General features: G+C 41.9%; 1 protein-coding gene across 1 annotated transcript in view; it reads right to left on the bottom strand.

Annotated features, from left to right (window-relative positions):
• Positions 1–2,129: 2,129 nt before the first annotated feature.
• pdzrn3b (PDZ domain containing RING finger 3b) overlaps positions 2,130–17,500 on the bottom strand; it is a 97,875-nt gene continuing 82,504 nt past the window's right edge. The window contains exons 5-10 of the mRNA XM_034695773.1: positions 14,164–14,251; positions 9,006–9,104; positions 8,857–8,919; positions 8,551–8,652; positions 8,236–8,352; positions 2,130–4,110 (exon numbers count right to left, since the gene is read on the bottom strand). Coding sequence (XP_034551664.1) covers positions 2,629–4,110; positions 8,236–8,352; positions 8,551–8,652; positions 8,857–8,919; positions 9,006–9,104; positions 14,164–14,251 — 1,951 coding nt within the window. The 3' untranslated portion in view covers positions 2,130–2,628. The remainder of the gene's footprint in view (positions 4,111–8,235; positions 8,353–8,550; positions 8,653–8,856; positions 8,920–9,005; positions 9,105–14,163; positions 14,252–17,500) is intronic.

The following is a 17,500-nucleotide window of genomic DNA, read 5'->3' as shown; positions in this document are numbered from 1 at the left end:
GATTGTACCACGTTACACGTTAAGTCTAATTCCATACCAACTCAGGGCGGCTTTGGCTCAGTGGTAGTCCATCGTTGGCGGTTCAATCCCAGATCCTGCAGTCACATGCCGAAGTGTCCTTGTGCAAGACACTGAACCCCATACTGCTCCCTCTGTAGTTCAGCGGTGTGTGAATGTGTGTGAATGAGGTTAACACTGATGGTCTCTTTTACTGTAGCAGCCTCTACCATCAGAGAGTGAATGAGATTAACACTGATGGTCTCTTACTATAGCAGCCTCTACCATCAGAGAGTGAATGAGATTAACACTGATGGTCTCTTACTATAGCAGCCTCTACAATCAGAGAGTGAATGAGATTAACACTGATGGTCTCTTACTATAGCAGCCTCTACTATCAGAGTGAATGAGATTTACACTGATGGTCTCTTACTATAGCAGCCTCTACCATCAGAGAGTGAATGAGATTAACACTGATGGTCTCTTACTATAGCAGCCTCTACCATCAGAGAGTGAATGAGATTAACACTGATGGTCTCTTACTATAGCAGCCTCTACTATCAGAGAGTGAATGAGATTAACATTGATGGTCTCTTACTATAGCAGCCTCTACCATCAGAGAGTGAATGAGATTAACACTGATGGTCTCTTCCTATAGCAGCCTCTACCATCAGAGAGTGAATGAGATTAACACTGACGATCTCTTATTATAGCAGCCTCTACCATCAGAGAGTGAATGAGTGTGAATGAGGTTAACACTGATGGTCTCTTCCTATAGCAGCCTCTACCATCAGAGAGTGAATGTGTGTGAATGAGATTAACACTGATGGTCTCTTACTATAGCAGCCTCTACTATCAGAGAGTGAACGTGGTGTGAATGGGACGATTAGAGTTAAAGAACTTTGAGTGCTCAGATAGAAAAGAGATATAGAAGTACAAGTCCATTAAGTAACTGAGCACTTTTTGGGGGTCCTTCCAGAAAATTCTGATCATGAAACTCTTCCTGTATTCTGGTGGATCTTGTTCAGACATTGTCATTAAATTGTCTTTAATTTGTGTCAGCCGGGTGACTTCCTTTAATAATAAACCTCTGGTAGTTCCGTCCATCCTTCATGTTAGTCTGATGACCATTATGGAAGAGGCTACGTTTACTTGGTTAACTATGAGGTACTTTCATCTTACAGAATGATGAACTATCCAGATTGAACACAATAGAGTGATTGACTTTTCTATATTCTACAGTTGATCTAGTATTACTGCAGTCAAGCTGTTTATGTCACATGACTGTATTGAATTTGAGGAACTCTTACCTCTGTGTCCTTTCCTCAGTGACAAGCTTTACTTTACTTATCCTTTATCATCAAAATGCATCCTTCTACAAAACATGTGCATAACTGAGCTTCCATAAAACATGCTAACATGCTGTCACCAAGACATGAGGGTGCTAAATATTATACAAATAATAAATAAACATACAACACACAATCGGTGCTGGAGAGATAGAATGCGACAGACAAACAGAGATATGAAAATAAGTGTGGACAAGAAAAGGGGACGTTTGGTTCTGGTGTTGCTCTAGTGAACTCTCTGCTCTGAATGTGAAGACATCCACTGCAGCCTGGAGTCTCTGTGAGTGTGTCTGGTAGAAACAATCCCTCCACAGGATGAACGGCATGATAACTATCATTTTGGGACAGTTATTGGTATGAGCGCCCTCTGCTGTAGTGATGCACTCCACAGAAAAGAAATCCTGTGGCAGCATTTCTTCATCTGCACTGCTCTGTGTTCGGTACAGCACAGTCACCATATTGGCATGATGTTGTAATAACACGTCAATCAAGTCCGCTGAACAATCAGTTCTTCATGAAAACACGGGTCAGGCTCTGGGCATGGCCCGGGCTGGTACCAGATGTAGGCAGAGGCCGCTGTGTTTGTGAGAAGACGTGAAACGACACACGACCATGTCCCAACACTGAAACCTGCTGCTGGACTCAGGTCTGAAATGATGCCATCATATCAAATCTCTCAAAGACAACATGTCAGATGTGAAGTACTTTAATGTATGTACATTCAAGTACTTCACATCTGGCATGTTGTCTTTGAGCTGTTTTACATTAAATATAGAGCATAAATAATTTGCAAACCATCAAATTCTGTTTTTATTAACATTTTATACAGCATCCCAGTTTTTTAAAATTGGGGTTATATGTTATACCGTGTTTTATCAGTGAAAGCAGTGAGATTGCATAACAGTAGAATAGTGATAAAAGATATAAAATATGAACAATTTAATGTCAACAATGAAACTGCTGGCTGTTTGTGTTATGGCACTTTGGTATTTACACACATTTGAAACCTAACAAGAGTCAGATCTTCTTGTTGATACAATTATTGAAAGGATACAAACGTAGAAAAGGATCCTGAAAGAGGGAAACTGAATCAGACATGAAATGAGTGAGTCTTTCCACGTCCAACAATCATCTGAAGGACAATCATTTGACACATGATTGTCCCTGAAAGGCTTTTCTTACTTTTGGTTTATAAAACAGGAACTCAGGTCCTGAACTGATGGTGTTCCTGCTCAATCACACACAAGTCTCTCTTCCTCCAGCTGGCCTGAGACCTCAGGGCTCACACGGTGGTCACAGACAGGAGCGAGTTGTAAGCCCTCGTGCCATCTGGTGACTTCGTGCCATGGGTCAACAGTTCCTGGATTGTCATCCAGTTGTCAAAGATTTTCTTATTCCTCTTTTTCATTAACTTCTTGTGGCTGAGTTCGATGATGTTGGGCTCCTTCTTGTCCTCCAGACCGGCTGTCTCCTTTAGACTCTCTGCTCGGCTCTGCTTCATGAACTCTCGGCGTTGCCTCTGCTCTTTGGCACGGACTGCATGCTGCTTCCTCTCCTCCTTGCTCCAGTAGCGTCCCATCTTCAGCTCACTGATGGCGTCATCGTCTGTAGTGATGCCGCTGCGCTCTTCGTGAATGCGTAGTGCGCGCTCCCTCAGCAGCTTGTCTCGCACAGGCCGCTTGGTGATGTAGCGTGTGCCATCGCTGCGGATCTTCACCTTCCACTCCATCTTAGGCTCCAGGTCCCGGGACAGGCTGACCAGACTCATCTGGCTCTGAGCGTACTCCACAGCTGACTTCTGCTGGATCAGCTGCATGTAGCTCTGGTAGTGCTGGGCGTGGGCAGGGATGTGGGCGTGCTTGTAAGGTGAGTGTGATTGAGATTTTTTCCCCTTACTGGACTCTGCAGGTTTCCTCTCCCTGCTCTCAGTCTGTGCTCCATCTGAATCCTTGGAGGAGTCTCTGCTCAGACTGGGGCCACAGGCCTCCTGCACAGGGGACAGGAGAGGTTTAAGCATCCTGACATTGGTGGAGCCTGATGCCCCAGCTGGACCTTGGTTCCCTGCTCCTCTGCAGAGCGAGTTTTCTGGAGACAGTTCCAGTGTGAGGGGTGTGCTGCGGCAGCTCTCCCCAGTGTTGTAGGCACTGGAACTGTCTTTGTCGGATTTCTCTGGCAGCTCTGTAATGTCTGAGAGCTCGTGTTGGCGTGCATCGATGCTAGTATTGTAGTTGCGGAAGCCGCTGTTGTGGAGCATCCAGGACTCGTGGCACTGCTCTCTTAGCAGCTGTATCTTGTGGACATGGGCGATATTCAGACACTCCAACTCAATGTTCCGTAGCTCCTCATTGAGCTGCTCTAGCTCTCTATCAAAACCCTCTTGGTCCTGGCCGATGGCTCCTCCAGCCTGGCAGTAAGGAGTTCTAGTTTTTCTCCTCTGGCACTTCAATTCCAGAAGTTCTCTGAAATGCTCACACTCATCAGCTGTGATCCCCAGGAAGTCTGTCTCGGTGTAGTCTGCAGAGATGAAGGCCTCACTGTTGAAGGGCAGGTCAGTGCTGCCCAGGGTGTCCTGACTGTAGGTCAGCTTCCTGCAGCTGTCCAGAGTGTTTGAGGCTGTGGTCTGGTCATCACCCAGGTTCTCCTGCTCTGAGCTCTCATCATTCCGCGTACTCTCATCTGTCCGACCGAGACCACTGTCCTTCTCATGATGGTTGGACAGTAAAGTGGCTGTGTCTGTGGTGCCCCCATCCTCTTCCTGCTTCTTCTGTAAAAACAGACGACACAATGTCTTCAGAACAAATACTGCATCCATCTTATTCACAGTGTTAATCACAGTGTGTAAAAACACTGACACTTTTCTTATACTCAAAATCAATGTGAATAATATGATCTATAGGAATCCTGGTAATTTACATGAAGCATGTGAAATATTCAGAAAGGTGAAGAACTGTGTGACCGGTGTTTGAGTGTTCATAGAAACAGAATCTGAAGGCTGTAAATTATTTAAAGGTGACATATCACGCTTTTTTCATCAATATATATTGGTCTAAGAGGTCCCAAAAACATGTCTTTAAAGTTTATGCTCAAAAAAACACTTTGAAATCAGATTTTGGCATGCCTGAAAAACCCTCTTCTTTAGCCCTCCTGTTTTCCCTCTGACCACGCCCCCTCAGGAAGTGGATGTGCCCTCGGCTGTCCAGTACGTTGATCTAATGTTTACATGTTGGCTGAATATACACGGCTGCTCAGAGATCACGTTACTTCAACCCTCTGAATCTGATCCAGAATCTGATCCTGACGGAGAGGCGCCTGCAGCAGGACCTTTCTGAACCATTGGTCATAGATTTAGTGTTTCTTGTTGTTTTATTTATCAGTATGTAGACGTGTGTCTTGGTACACAGCTACAAACATGTAGCTATGTGGCTATGCTAACTAGCGCTAGCACTTATCCATGATAAATAAAAATCATCCACTAGATCTTCAAATCTGCAGACGTGGGGAGTAAAACCGACCTCTGCCAGAAAGGCAGCAGGACCTTTCTGAAGGATTGGTCACAGATTCTGTGTTTCTTGTTGTTTTATTTGTCAGTATGTCGACGTGTGTCTTGGTACACAGCTACAGCTACAGCTACAGCTACAGTTACAGCTACAGCTACGACATGTAGCTATGCTAACTAGCGCTAGCACTTTTCCATGATAAATAAAAATCATCCACTAGATCTGTGGACGTGGGGAGTAAAACCGACCTTTGTGTTTATTAAGACAGCCTACAACTAGCATGCCTCCCTCCTAAGCTCCTTGTTAGCACACATTTGTGCAGGTTAATGAAAAACGGAGGAGGGGTTCAGTATTATTTTATACAGTCTATGGGCTGAACAAGCTCCGAGCTCTGACTCCGTGACAGACCGGATATTGTTGTTACGTAACAAAAACACTGAAGCCTGAAACGGCTCGTTTCACACACATTTACAGAAAGGTGGAGAAATCAGAACAGGGGCAGAATGGATTCTTTTCATTCTCGGGGACACATATTTCAGGTAGAGAACCATTAAAAAGTCCATTTTGCATGATATGTCACCTTTAAAGTCTATTTTCAATTGAAAGTGCAGAGACAACATATCCACTGTTGAGAGTGACACATTTGATCGTTGAAATTAGATTAAAAAAAACGTACACTCATTTTAAATTTGATGCCAGCAACACTTTTCAAAAGTTGAATCATCTCTTTTTCAATAACACCGTAAATGATTGGGAGCCGAGGTGACCGGTTTCTGGAGTTTTGACTCTGTAATGTCCTATACTTATACCATTTCATCTGTAACCTCATTCATTATTATGTTCATCTGCTCAAATGTGCACTCTGGCTTAGTTTCTACAGTTGTGCTCATAAGTTTACATACACTGGCAGAATTTGTGATTTTTTGGGCATTTTTCAGAGAATATTAATGATAAGAGAAAAACTTTTCTTTCACTCATGGTTAGTGGTTGTGTGAAGCATATTTTTTTAGCAAACAACTGTGTTTACTCTTTTTATTTCATAATGAGAACAGAAACTACCCAAGAAAACATCCATTCTGCCAGGGTATGTAAACTTATGAGCACAACTGTATATTTATGGCCCTTGCTGTATTGTTGTTGAGTACCGGTGTTCCAATCACCACGTTCAAATCCTTGTGTGTGCGAGCTCAAAGGGCAACAAAGCTTTCTTGAATCTTGAATCTTGAATACTGGTCTAGGAATACGGCTGCTCTCCAGTTCAGATTCCTTCTTTGACCCAGTCCAGCTTTAGTGGGATTGGGGGTCGGTGGGTGTTCTGAATGAACAGTTTGAACCAGCACTTGGTGATGCAGGGTGAACTGTTGTCACAGACAGTGATTTTGAGCTTGTGCAGTGCTTTCCACTGAAGAGTCATGTGTGTTTTTCAAACTGAGGACCTAAATATTCATGAAAACCCCAGTTCTGGTTTTCAGTCTGGTCCCTTTTGTACAGAGATTTCTTTGGATTCTTAGAGTATCCTTCAGTTATTGTACCGTAGAGAGAGAAGTCATTCTGAAAAGGTGCATTTCGACCAAGAGTCCCAGGATCTTTTAGCCCCCAGAACCGCTTTCCCCTGAACTAAAAGGTTCCTGTGCCCCCATTGTTGTCTGTGTTTCGACAGCGGGCTGAAGTCCCGGGTAGATTGTGTAAATCAGGCCAGTGACATATGGAGAAAAATAAAGTAAATGCACTACACCACCAGACCAGTAGAGGGCAGTAACACAAAGAGGAATGCCAGTCATCAGAGATGACACCATAGAAGCAGATGGACAGGAAGGTATCCTTATGAGCAACACAACAGTTAGCCTGTTAGCATGAAGAGACTCAGCTGGCGCTGTTTTAGATGGTGCTATATCTCATCACAGATGGATTCACTGAATCAACACGTGAGAGGAGATAAGCGCGAGTAGCAAAGACGTTTCAACACGGCTTTAAAATCCTTTTGAACTCAAAAAGCCGTGGCAGAGATCGACCAGTGTTTTGGTTTAAACAGCGACCCTGTTATCTGGAGACTCTCAGCCGGATGCATCCCTCATAAACGTCTTTAGACCATCATTAAATATCTGATGAGGATATTTTGAAATCTTAATAAAACCTAAACTAGTTTGCATTCCCAGGAACTCCCTCTGTGTTTCAACAGCTGTGTAAACTCCACAAACACTGACACGTTCAGCTGAAGGTCTCCAGTTTACAGGGTCACCTTTTAAACTGGAACACCAGGAGAGACACATTCACGGTGGGCTGAGAGAAGACTACTGTTACAAGCTGCTAAATCAAGAGAATCACAGCTTCTTCTTTTGAAAAGTACACACACATACAAAAAAGATAGAACAAATCAAAACTAATGAAAGAAAGAGAAATCAAGTGAATCACAGATGTGTGTGATGTTATTGTGGACGGAGGGAGGAATAAAAACACTGCGGTTAATCTACCAATCAGACACGTTCAGCATTGCAGGCTCTGCCCCCTGAAAGTCCAGGGACCTTTTAAAAGTACTACCCCCAAAGCAGGGGCTTTTTAGGGGGGAGATCATCTACCCCTGAACTAAATGTAGACCCTGGGTCCACCGGTCGAAACACATAGTACCGGGGTAAAGTTCCTCTGGTTGAAATGCCCCTAAAGTGTTGAACTGTTTACTCACAGAGTCTCTGAAAGAGTGCTGAAACGCCTCCAGTCTTTACTTGTGAGAGTCTCCCTCTCAATGCCCTTTTTAAAACCCAGTCATGTGACTAACCTGTTGAAAATTAACTTCATTAGTTGAGAGGTGTTGCTCCTGGTGTTTTCTTTTTAAGAATTACATGACATTCTCAGTGCTTTGTGTCTCTGTCCCAAATATTTTAAAGGTTCAAGATGAGCATTTATTATTCATAAATCAATTCATTCATTCTGTTTCAACATTTGAGATGTTGTCTTTGCACTATGTTCAGTTACATTTAGGGTTCATATGATTTTTATCCACATCTAACAGCATCCGTATACTTTTCAGAGATAGGGTTGTAAGGAGGAACACTGCTGACATTTAGAAAACCAGAGCAAAAATTAAACTCAATAAATATTTGTTGTTAATTATTTTGGTTTAAATCTGTCACAGTGGATAATGTATTTAAAAATTCCTCTACTAATTCCAAAACAAATTATTTCAATGTATGTACTATCATGAGAACAAAAGCAATTCTTTCTGAATGACTCTTGGACCCTTGTGATTAGTAAAAAGTCTTTGAGTATGCACTTTCCTCCTGACGTCCTCTGTTGTTAAAAATGTCTTTTCAGCTGTTACCATCCACAGACTTCATTTGTTCAAAATGTGTCATCCTAGAAAGTCAGATATACTCGGTCTTCAGAAGTGTGTGTACCTGCTTCATTATGTTTGCAGTAAACTGCATGGCATGATGGTGCTGCTGCTCCAGCATGTCCATGTGGAGGTCATCCAGGAAGTCGTTCCTTTCGTCATCCATCCAGCCCTCATCCAGCTGAGACCCAGAGAGGAGAAGAGAAGCCTCATTTAATCAAGTCTGACTTCAAACATGGAAACGATCAGTGCTGCAGTTAAAGCTGGACTTTGTTTTGTGGGCACACAGTCAGGTTTTGATTTCACAGCATGTGTTGTTAAAGTGATCATAGTGAGAGACTTAAGTTTTTCATTCACACAAAAAGGACTTCTTAGTGACCTGGATCTCTGGCCGGGCCACCAGCAGAGAGATGTTTTGGCTCCCCTCACTGGTCAGCAGTGCTACAGCATCCTCCCGGTTCTGGATCTCAACACCATTGATCTTGAGGGACAGAAGAAAATACTGAGATACCTGATATATGAAACACTTTATATCTGTACATTTAGCTAACTCGTCCTTTGCCTCAACTTCAAACCTCTCTGGAAGTTTCTTACATTTTGAACATTGATCATTGATTTACAAACAGATGATGGTTTCAAAGATGAATGTAGAGGATCAAAGTTCTGCTGCTGTAAATGAGCTTACCTGAATGATCTTGTCTCCTTCTCTGATTCGACCATCCTTTGCAGCGAGGCTTTTTGGATCAATCTAAAGACAGGAGAGCAGGAGTGACACATTAAAGGTTCTATTGACTGACTTTAATGAAGATTTGAAAGCTAGTCTGATGGGTATACCTCACTTATGTAGATCCCAGCCTCATCCTCATCGTCTGTCCTATAACAGATCGTCAGACCAAGCTTGTCCTGGATGTTTGCTCGATACAGGTCAACTTCCTAGGGAGAGAAATGCACAAATAGATATTCCATCATACATTTGAATTCACATATCTGCATTAAAAATTCTATAATTATCAGTTTCTTTGAAGTATTGCATGGACAATGGTGGAATTATTTTTTACTCAGGACATCCAGATTCTATTAGATCCGTAATGAGGTGATGGAGTAAACAATGATTAAAGGAGCAGTTCCATTAACTACTGTAATGAATCCTTCAACTAGGTGTACAGCAGCCATGTGTGTATGTTCTCAGACGTCAGCAGACAGAATGAGAGATAACACTGTGGACTTTTAGACAGGGTCACACTTTGTTTCATTTACTCCTGCAGATATAATGAAACACATGTTTCACAGACGGCACTATTCAAACTGTTCAGAGTGTAGGGATACTACAGTGGCTGGGAAGTGCAATGCAAATTTACAAAGGATGAAACTCTCTTACAAAGTTGGAGACAAATTATCGTTTTATCATGCCTATTCATTTTACCATTTTTAGTGTTACATTAGTTTTTAGGATATTTTTTGTATGTTTTGCACATTAAGTAGATTGTTCTGTCTGAATCTATCTTGTAATTTGGTATCGACCTAACATCTCACTGGCTGCAAAACAAGTTTACCTACGGGTACAAATAAAGTAACCTGAACCTGAACCTGAAATTAGCATTTTGATTTTTTTTTTTTACATTTTATAAAAAAAAATGACATTAAACACTTTTACCAAGAAAAAAAACAAATGTACATTAAAGAAAACTAATGTACTACATCAGAAAGACTTTGAAGGAGACGGAACATTTTTACCTGAAACACATTTACACACAGCAGATTCTGACGGAGAAGGAATGTACCAAATACAGGAAGTGATACTGAAGTGATCAGTGAGCGCTTTGTTTTACCGGAGAGAATTCACAGGTCATTCTGATGTGTCCTTTCAAAATAAAAGCCACACCAAGTTTGAAAATAAGTGATAATTCTGGAAATTTTCAATCACTGAATATTGTTCGACTATTGGTCTGAATCAAAATGACTCCGTGGAAACTGACATTCCTTGATCATAATCTCTGATTGAAAATATGCAGAATTATCGCTCTTAGTAAATTTATCTCCAACTTTGTAAAAGAGTTCATCCTTTGTAAAGTTGCATTGCACTTCCCAGCCACCGTAGGATAATGTCTAGTCATGCAAAAACAAAAAATCCCACTAACATCATTTGGTTATTACTTCCCAGGTTGGGGCGGCTGTGGCTCAGAATGGGATGGTATTGTAAAAGGTGGTAAGAGTGGTAAGAGATATATAAGTCCATTTACCATCACACCAGAGTTAAAGAAATAGGAGTCCCACAAAAAGACATTTACAGTCAGTCTCAGTCAGATACACAGCAGTTACCGAAGGGGAGGAACCACAGGGCATACTGGCAGCAGAGAATGGGAGGGACGAGCAACAAAGAGGAGCCTAGGGCTTGAATTGAATCCAGGAACACTCAGTTTGTGTTCACGGGGCACATGATTTATCAGCTGAGTTACTCGGTGCACCTGCTCACCTTCCTGGGTAATAAGGTGACAAGCCAACAGCCTTAAGAGGCATTTCAACAGGAGGAGCTTTACCCCTGAACTACGTGCGTTTCGACCGGTGGACCCAGGGTCTAAATTTAGTTCAGGGGTAGATAATCTCCACCTAAAAAGCCCCTGCTAAGTAGGTAGTACTTTTCAAAGGTCCCTGAACTTTTGGGGGTCAGGGCCTGCAATACTGAATGTGTCTGATTGGTAGATTAACCTCAGTGTTTTTATTCCTCCCTCCGTCCACAATAACATCACACACATCTGTGATTCACTTGATTTCTCTTTCTTTCATTAGTTTTTATTTGTTCTATCTTTTTTGTATGTGTGTGTACTTTTCAAAAGAAGAAGCTGTGATTCTCTTGATTTAGCAGCTTGTAACAGTAGTCTTCTCTCAGCCCACCGTGAATGCGTCTCTCTCCCGGTGATCCGGTTTTGAAAGTGACCCTGTAAACTGGAGACCTTCAGCTGAACGTGTCAGTGTTTGTGGAGTTTACACAGCTGTTGAAACACAGAGGGAGTTCCTGGGAATGCAAACTAGTTTAGTTTTTATTAAGATTTCAAAATATCCTCATCAGATATTTAATGATCGTCCAAAGACGTTTATGAGGGATGCATCCGGCTGAGAGTCTGCAGTTAACAGGGTCGCTGTTTAAACCAAAACACCGGACGATCTCTTCCACGGCTTTTTGAGTTCAAAAGGATTTTAAAGGCGTGTTGAAACGTCTTTGCTACTCGCGCTTATCTCCTCTCACGTGTTGATTCAGTGAATCCATCTGTGATGAAATATAGCACCATCTAAAACAACACCAGCTGAGTCTCTTCATGCTAACAGGCTAACTGTTGTGTTGCTCAGAATGATACCTGCCTGTCCGTCTGCTTCTATGGTGTCATCTGTGATGAATGGCATTCCTCTTTGTGTTACTGCCCTCTACTGGTCTGGTGGTGTAGTGCATTTACTTTATTTTTCTCCATACGTCACTGGCCTGATTTGCACATCTACCTGGGACTTCAGCCCGTGGTTGTAACGCAGACAACAATGGGGGCACAGGAACCTTTTAGTTCAGGGGAAAGTAGTTCTGGGGGCTAAAAGACCCCGGAAATGCACCTTTAGCTACTGATGCAGACACACAAGGGACATGAGGAGGCATTGACATCTGATCGCTTAGGGAGCAACGTAATGAGGTGACCAAAATATATATATATATATATATTCTATATATATATATATATATATAGAATATATAAAATCTTTACAAGATACAAGATGATCCTTCGCTGGTGAGGAAAGAGAGCACAGTTTAGAAGTGTGTCAATGATCCGTTTGTCAGAGTCTATAATTAAAGGGTTGATTTTAGTTGCTTTTTTTTTATTGACGTAAACATGAATTTCTTTTACCTCTAGGAGTACTCACAACCCAAAATACCTTGCAATGGTTTGCAGAAGTGACCCCATAGAAGACTTGACAGATGAGCTAGGCTGGTCACAGACAGGGGGACATTGAAAGTGGACACAAGAGGCCAATCACTCGCTCTGTGTTTTCATGTGTGCAGGTATAAAGCTATGCCCTGACCACAGCACCTCCACATACCAGGGTCACACTTACCTAACAGGCTTTGCTTGAGCAGATTAGCATGGCAGCTTTTCTTTAATTGCATGCCATGCTAATTTTATTGTTTACACAACATGGTGTTCACAAGGACTGTTTACAGACATGTGTTGTTCAGGTTTAGCAGAGCGTGCAGCTTTGTGGAGCAGACCAGCACGCATGCTGCTGCTCATGTTGAACAGGTCCAACCAGGTCTGGAGGCACATGAATGGATAATCAAAGTGCATGGGGTGGACAGCCTTGTGTTTTAGAGTGTGGCCATGTTTTTCTTGGAAGGTGAGTGTGTGTATATATTAGTGTAAATAAAGACAGGACTGTAGAAGACTAGTAGTATTGTTGAAGCTTGTTTTCTTTTACTTTCATGGAGCTGGATGTCAGAATCATTCATTATTTGATCCTGAGAGAACACTACATGATATTATGCATGTTACAGTTAGAACGTGACGTCTACAGGGAGCACATCTGTCAGGTTTTGTATTTTCTTTGTTGTGTTCTGTCTTTGATTTCCAGTTGTATCTTATAGAGATGTCCTTGTGTCTTCCCAGTGTTGTGTTTCAGTGATTCCTGTTCTGTGTTTGATTTGTTACCTCTTTGTGTTCTTGTGTGTTTAGTATTTTGTGTGTTTCCTCCCTGTGTGGTTTCCTGTGGTCTTGTTGTTGAGTTACTGTTCAGTGTTTTATTTTGTAGCATATTCTTCCCGTGTGTGTTAAGTTTAGTTTGACTTCCTGTGTTTTCCCTCTTTAGTGATTGTGCTCACCTGTGCCTCGTTACTCGTTACCCAGTGTGTATCTAGTCTCTGGCTGTTTTCCAAACTGCCTGCTACAGACTACCTACGAATGTAGTATGCAGTACTTACTGCATACTACATACTGCGTTTGAAGGCAGTCTGTAGTAGAAAGCAGAAGTAAACAACGACCAAGCTGATAGATAAACTGCTTCTTCAGCTTCACTTAGGATTTAAAAAGTGAAGAAGTGGTTTATATGGAATTTAATAATTTACACAGCACCTAAAAACTGAGAGCCCCCGTCATATGTGGAAAAAGAAGAAGAAGAAGTTAGCGCTGTGCATTGTGGGAAACAGTATGTGAGGGAGACTGGTACGCTGCAGACTGAGACATGTTCCTGAATCAGTACGACATCCAGGGAGTTTTGGGATACTGCAGATTTTGCTCTTGTTCACATATTACATACTGAATTTAGACTGAATCAGTACGTACTGCTAGTACAGGAGGAGGTTTCAAAAGCAGCCTCTATGTTTCCTCCCGTCTGTGCTGGTTCATTGTAATGTGTTACATCAAACCTTCCCAGAGTTTTCTAAGTGTTCTTGTTTTTTTCCTGTGGATTTGTTTAAAAGTCCGTTTTTGTTTTTCCTCTTGTTGTTTTTGTTTATTTCTGTACTTCATTCAAACCTTTCCTCTAAATCTGCACGAGTCCTCCTCCTCTTTTCTCAAAGATCTTTCCTTTTTGTAAAATGGTTTGATTTATTGATAACTTTGGTTTGTAAACATGTAAAAGGAAAGATTAAAATGCGACATGTTTCCAAATCAATATCCTACCCTTTCTTTAATGACAAGGAAAAGATGTCAAATGAACAAGGACTTCAAACAAACAAAAAAACAAACCAAACCTACTACAATGTAATGATGGAGTAAGGGATAATGTGTAGTATTAATTGTGTACTTTTATTATAGTGGATTGAATCCCTGGCTATATGAGCAGGACCCTGATGCAAAAAAGAGTACCTCCTAAATAACTGTGTCATATCAGGAACTGTGCTCAATAGAAAAGGCATTGGACTAGTGACACAGAGTACCTGGATTATACTAAAGAAGGAACAATCACTACTCTTCATGTCCATTTTATCTGACCAAGAGCAGAAACAAAAGATGTTCACCTCGTATTCCAGCACCTCCCGCTCCATGTCCTGCTGCATACCCTCCAGGAAGTGATTGGGGTCAAAGTATGCATGTCCTGGAGAATGCCTGAGTCAGAACAAATACACATTAATAATGTAGAAATACATAGAGACAATGATGCATTCAAAAGGAGAACAAAGGGTTTACTTATATTCTCTGTAGATATTTATTTTTGTTAACATTTCAGTTCAAGTGGTAGTAAGAAGAATAAAATGTAGAAGTCATGCATAAATGAGATGTAAGGTGGGAGCCACAGACCGAACAGACATGAATATGATTGTTAATAATATCAAATCATTAAAAAAATAAACAATGATTGAAACGAGGGCAGCTGCTACCAGTGAAACAAACTCTTAAAGCTCCATGGCTTCAGACTTTCTGAAGAAACAACAGAACTCTCTTATGATACTTGTCCCTGAAGGACTGTGGATGTGGATTTATGGCTGTGGGGTCTGTGGAAAGACATACAATGTCACTGTCTTACACGAGTGTGGTGTGAAAGGTGTAGAGGTGATTGAGAGTGAAGAGACCTTTTGAAATGAGCTCCTGTATGTCTTCATTTAAAGGAAGTGAAGCTCTGGATAGATGTGTTTTCACCTCTTTGAAATAGGATTAATTACATAATGGAGTATATGATAGAACTCTGGGTCAGATAACTGTGGGATTAAACCTCAGATGGAGAGTATATACTGCTTCTGGTGCTAAAGAAACTAGAGCATATGATCCCACAATGATCTGACAAGCAGCAGCATCACTTTGAAGGCTGCTGATGCACTTCCTGTTCAGGGACTTTTACCGGAGAGTGAAAGAATTATAGAGTTAAGTTAACGAAGAAAAAAAAGACATATCACATTATTTCTTGGTAATTATTGTGACGTCTGTTTTTGATGAAGTTTGTCTGTAAAGCCATTTTGTTTGGGATTTCTGAACACAGTCTATATACGGTGGGGAAAATAGTATTTAGTCAGCCACTGATTTTGCAAGTTCTCCCATTTAGAAAGATGAGAGAGGTCTGTAATTTTCATCAGAGGTACACTTCAACTATGAGAGACAAAATGAGAACAAAAATCCAGGAAATCACATTGTAGGATTTTTAAAGAATTTATTTGTAAATTATGGTGGAAAATAAGTATTTGATCACCCACAAACAAGCAAGATTTCTGTCTCTCACAGACCTGTAACTTCTTCTTTAAAGGTGACATATCATGCAAAATGGACTTTTTAATGGTTCTCTACCTGAAATATGTGTCCCTGGCATGTCTACAAACCCCCTGAGAATGAAAAGAATCCATTCTGCCCCTGTTCTGATTTCTCCACCTTTCTGTAAATGTGTGTGAAACGAGCCGTTTCAGACTTCAGTGTTTTTGTTACGTAACAACAATATCCGGTCTGTCACGGAGTCAGAGCTCGGAGCTTGTTCAGCCCATAGACTGTATAAAATAATACTGAATCCCCTCCTCTGTTTTTCATTACCTGCACAAATGTGTGCTAACAAGGAGCTTAGGAGGGAGGCATGCTAGTTGTAGGCTGTCTTAATAAACACAAAGGTCGGTTTTACTCCCCACGTCTGCAGATTTGAAGATCTAGTGGATGATTTTTATGTGTCATGGATAAGTGCTAGCGCTAATTAGCATAGCCACATAGCTACATGTTCGTAGCTGTAGCTGTAGCTGTAGCTGTGTATCAAGACACACGTCGACATACTGACAAATAAAACAACAAGAAACACAGAATCTGTGACCAATCCTTCATAAAAGGTCCTGCTGCCTTTCTGGCAGAGGTCGGTTTTACTCCCCACGTCTGCAGATTTGAAGATCTAGTGGATTATTTTTATTTATCATGGATAAGTGCTAGCGCTAGTTAGCATAGCCACATAGCTACATGTTCGTAGCTGTGTACCAAGACACACGTCTACATACTGACAAATAAAACAACAAGAAACACTAAATCTGTGACCAATCCTTAAGAAAGGTCCTGCTACAGGCGCCTCTCCATCAGGATCAGATTCAGAGGGTTGAAGTAACGTGATCTCTGAGCAGCCGTGTATATTCAGCCAACATGTAAACATCAGATCAACATGCTGGAGAGCCGAGGCACATCCACTTCCTGAGGGGGCGTGGTCAGAGAGAAAACAGAGTGTTCTGAGGAGGACTGAAGAAGAGGGTTTTTCAGGCAGACCAAAATCTGATTTCAAAGTGTTTTTTTGAGCATAAACTTTAAAGACATGTTTTGGGGACCTCTTAGACCAATATATATTGATGAAAAAAGCGTGATATGTCACCTTTAAGCAGCTCTTCTGTCCTCCACTCATTACCTGTTTTAATGGCACCTGTTTGAACTGGTTATCTGTATAAAAGACACCTGTCCACAGCTTCAAACACTCACACTCCAAACTCAACCATGGCCAAGACCAAAGAGCTGTCCAAGGACACCAGGAAGAAAATTGTGGACCTGCACCAGGCTGGGAAGAGTGAATCTACAATAGGCAAGCAGGTTGGTGTGAATAAATCAACTGTGGGAGCAATTGTAAGAAAATGGAAGACATTATCAAGACCATTGATGATCTCCCTCCATCTGGGGCCCCACGCAAGATCTCATCCCGTGGGGTCAAAATGATCATGAGAACGGTGAGCAAAAATCCCAGAACTACACGGAGGGACCTGATGAATGACCTGCAGAGAGCTGGGACCAAAGTAACAAAGACTACCATCAGTAACACACTACGCCGAGAGGGACTCAAATCCTGCAGCACCAGGCGTGTCCCCCTGCTTAAGCCAGTACAAGTCCAGGCCCGTCTGAAGTTTGCCAGAGAGCATATGGATGATCCAGAAGAGGATTGGGAGAATATCATGTGGTCAGATGAAACCAAAATAGAACTTTTTGGTAAAAACTCAACTCGTCGTGTTTGGAGGAAGAAGAATGCTGAGCTGCATCCCAAGAACACCATACCTACTGTGAAGCATGGGGGTGGAAACCTCATGCTTTGGGGCTGTTTTTCTGCAAAGGGGACAGGACGACTGATCCGTGTTAAGGGAAGAATGAACGGGGCCATGTATCGTGAGATTTTAAGCCAAAACCTCCTTCCATCAGTGAGAGCATTGAAGATGGAACGTGGCTGGGTCTTCCAGCATGACAGTGATCCCAAACACACCGCTCGGGCAACGAAGGAGTGGCTCCGTAAAAAGCATTTCAAGGTCCTGGAGTGGCCTAGTCAGTCTCCAGACCTCAACCCCATAGAAACTTTGTGGAGGGAGTTGAAAGTTCGTGTTGCCCAGCGACAGCCCCAAAACATCACTGCTCTAGAGGAGATCTGCA

This window comes from Notolabrus celidotus, chromosome 1 (assembly GCF_009762535.1).
Source record: "Notolabrus celidotus isolate fNotCel1 chromosome 1, fNotCel1.pri, whole genome shotgun sequence".
In the NCBI taxonomy this organism is placed as follows: Eukaryota; Metazoa; Chordata; class Actinopteri; order Labriformes; family Labridae; genus Notolabrus; species Notolabrus celidotus.
This window is presented reverse-complemented; position numbering and strand designations above follow the sequence as displayed.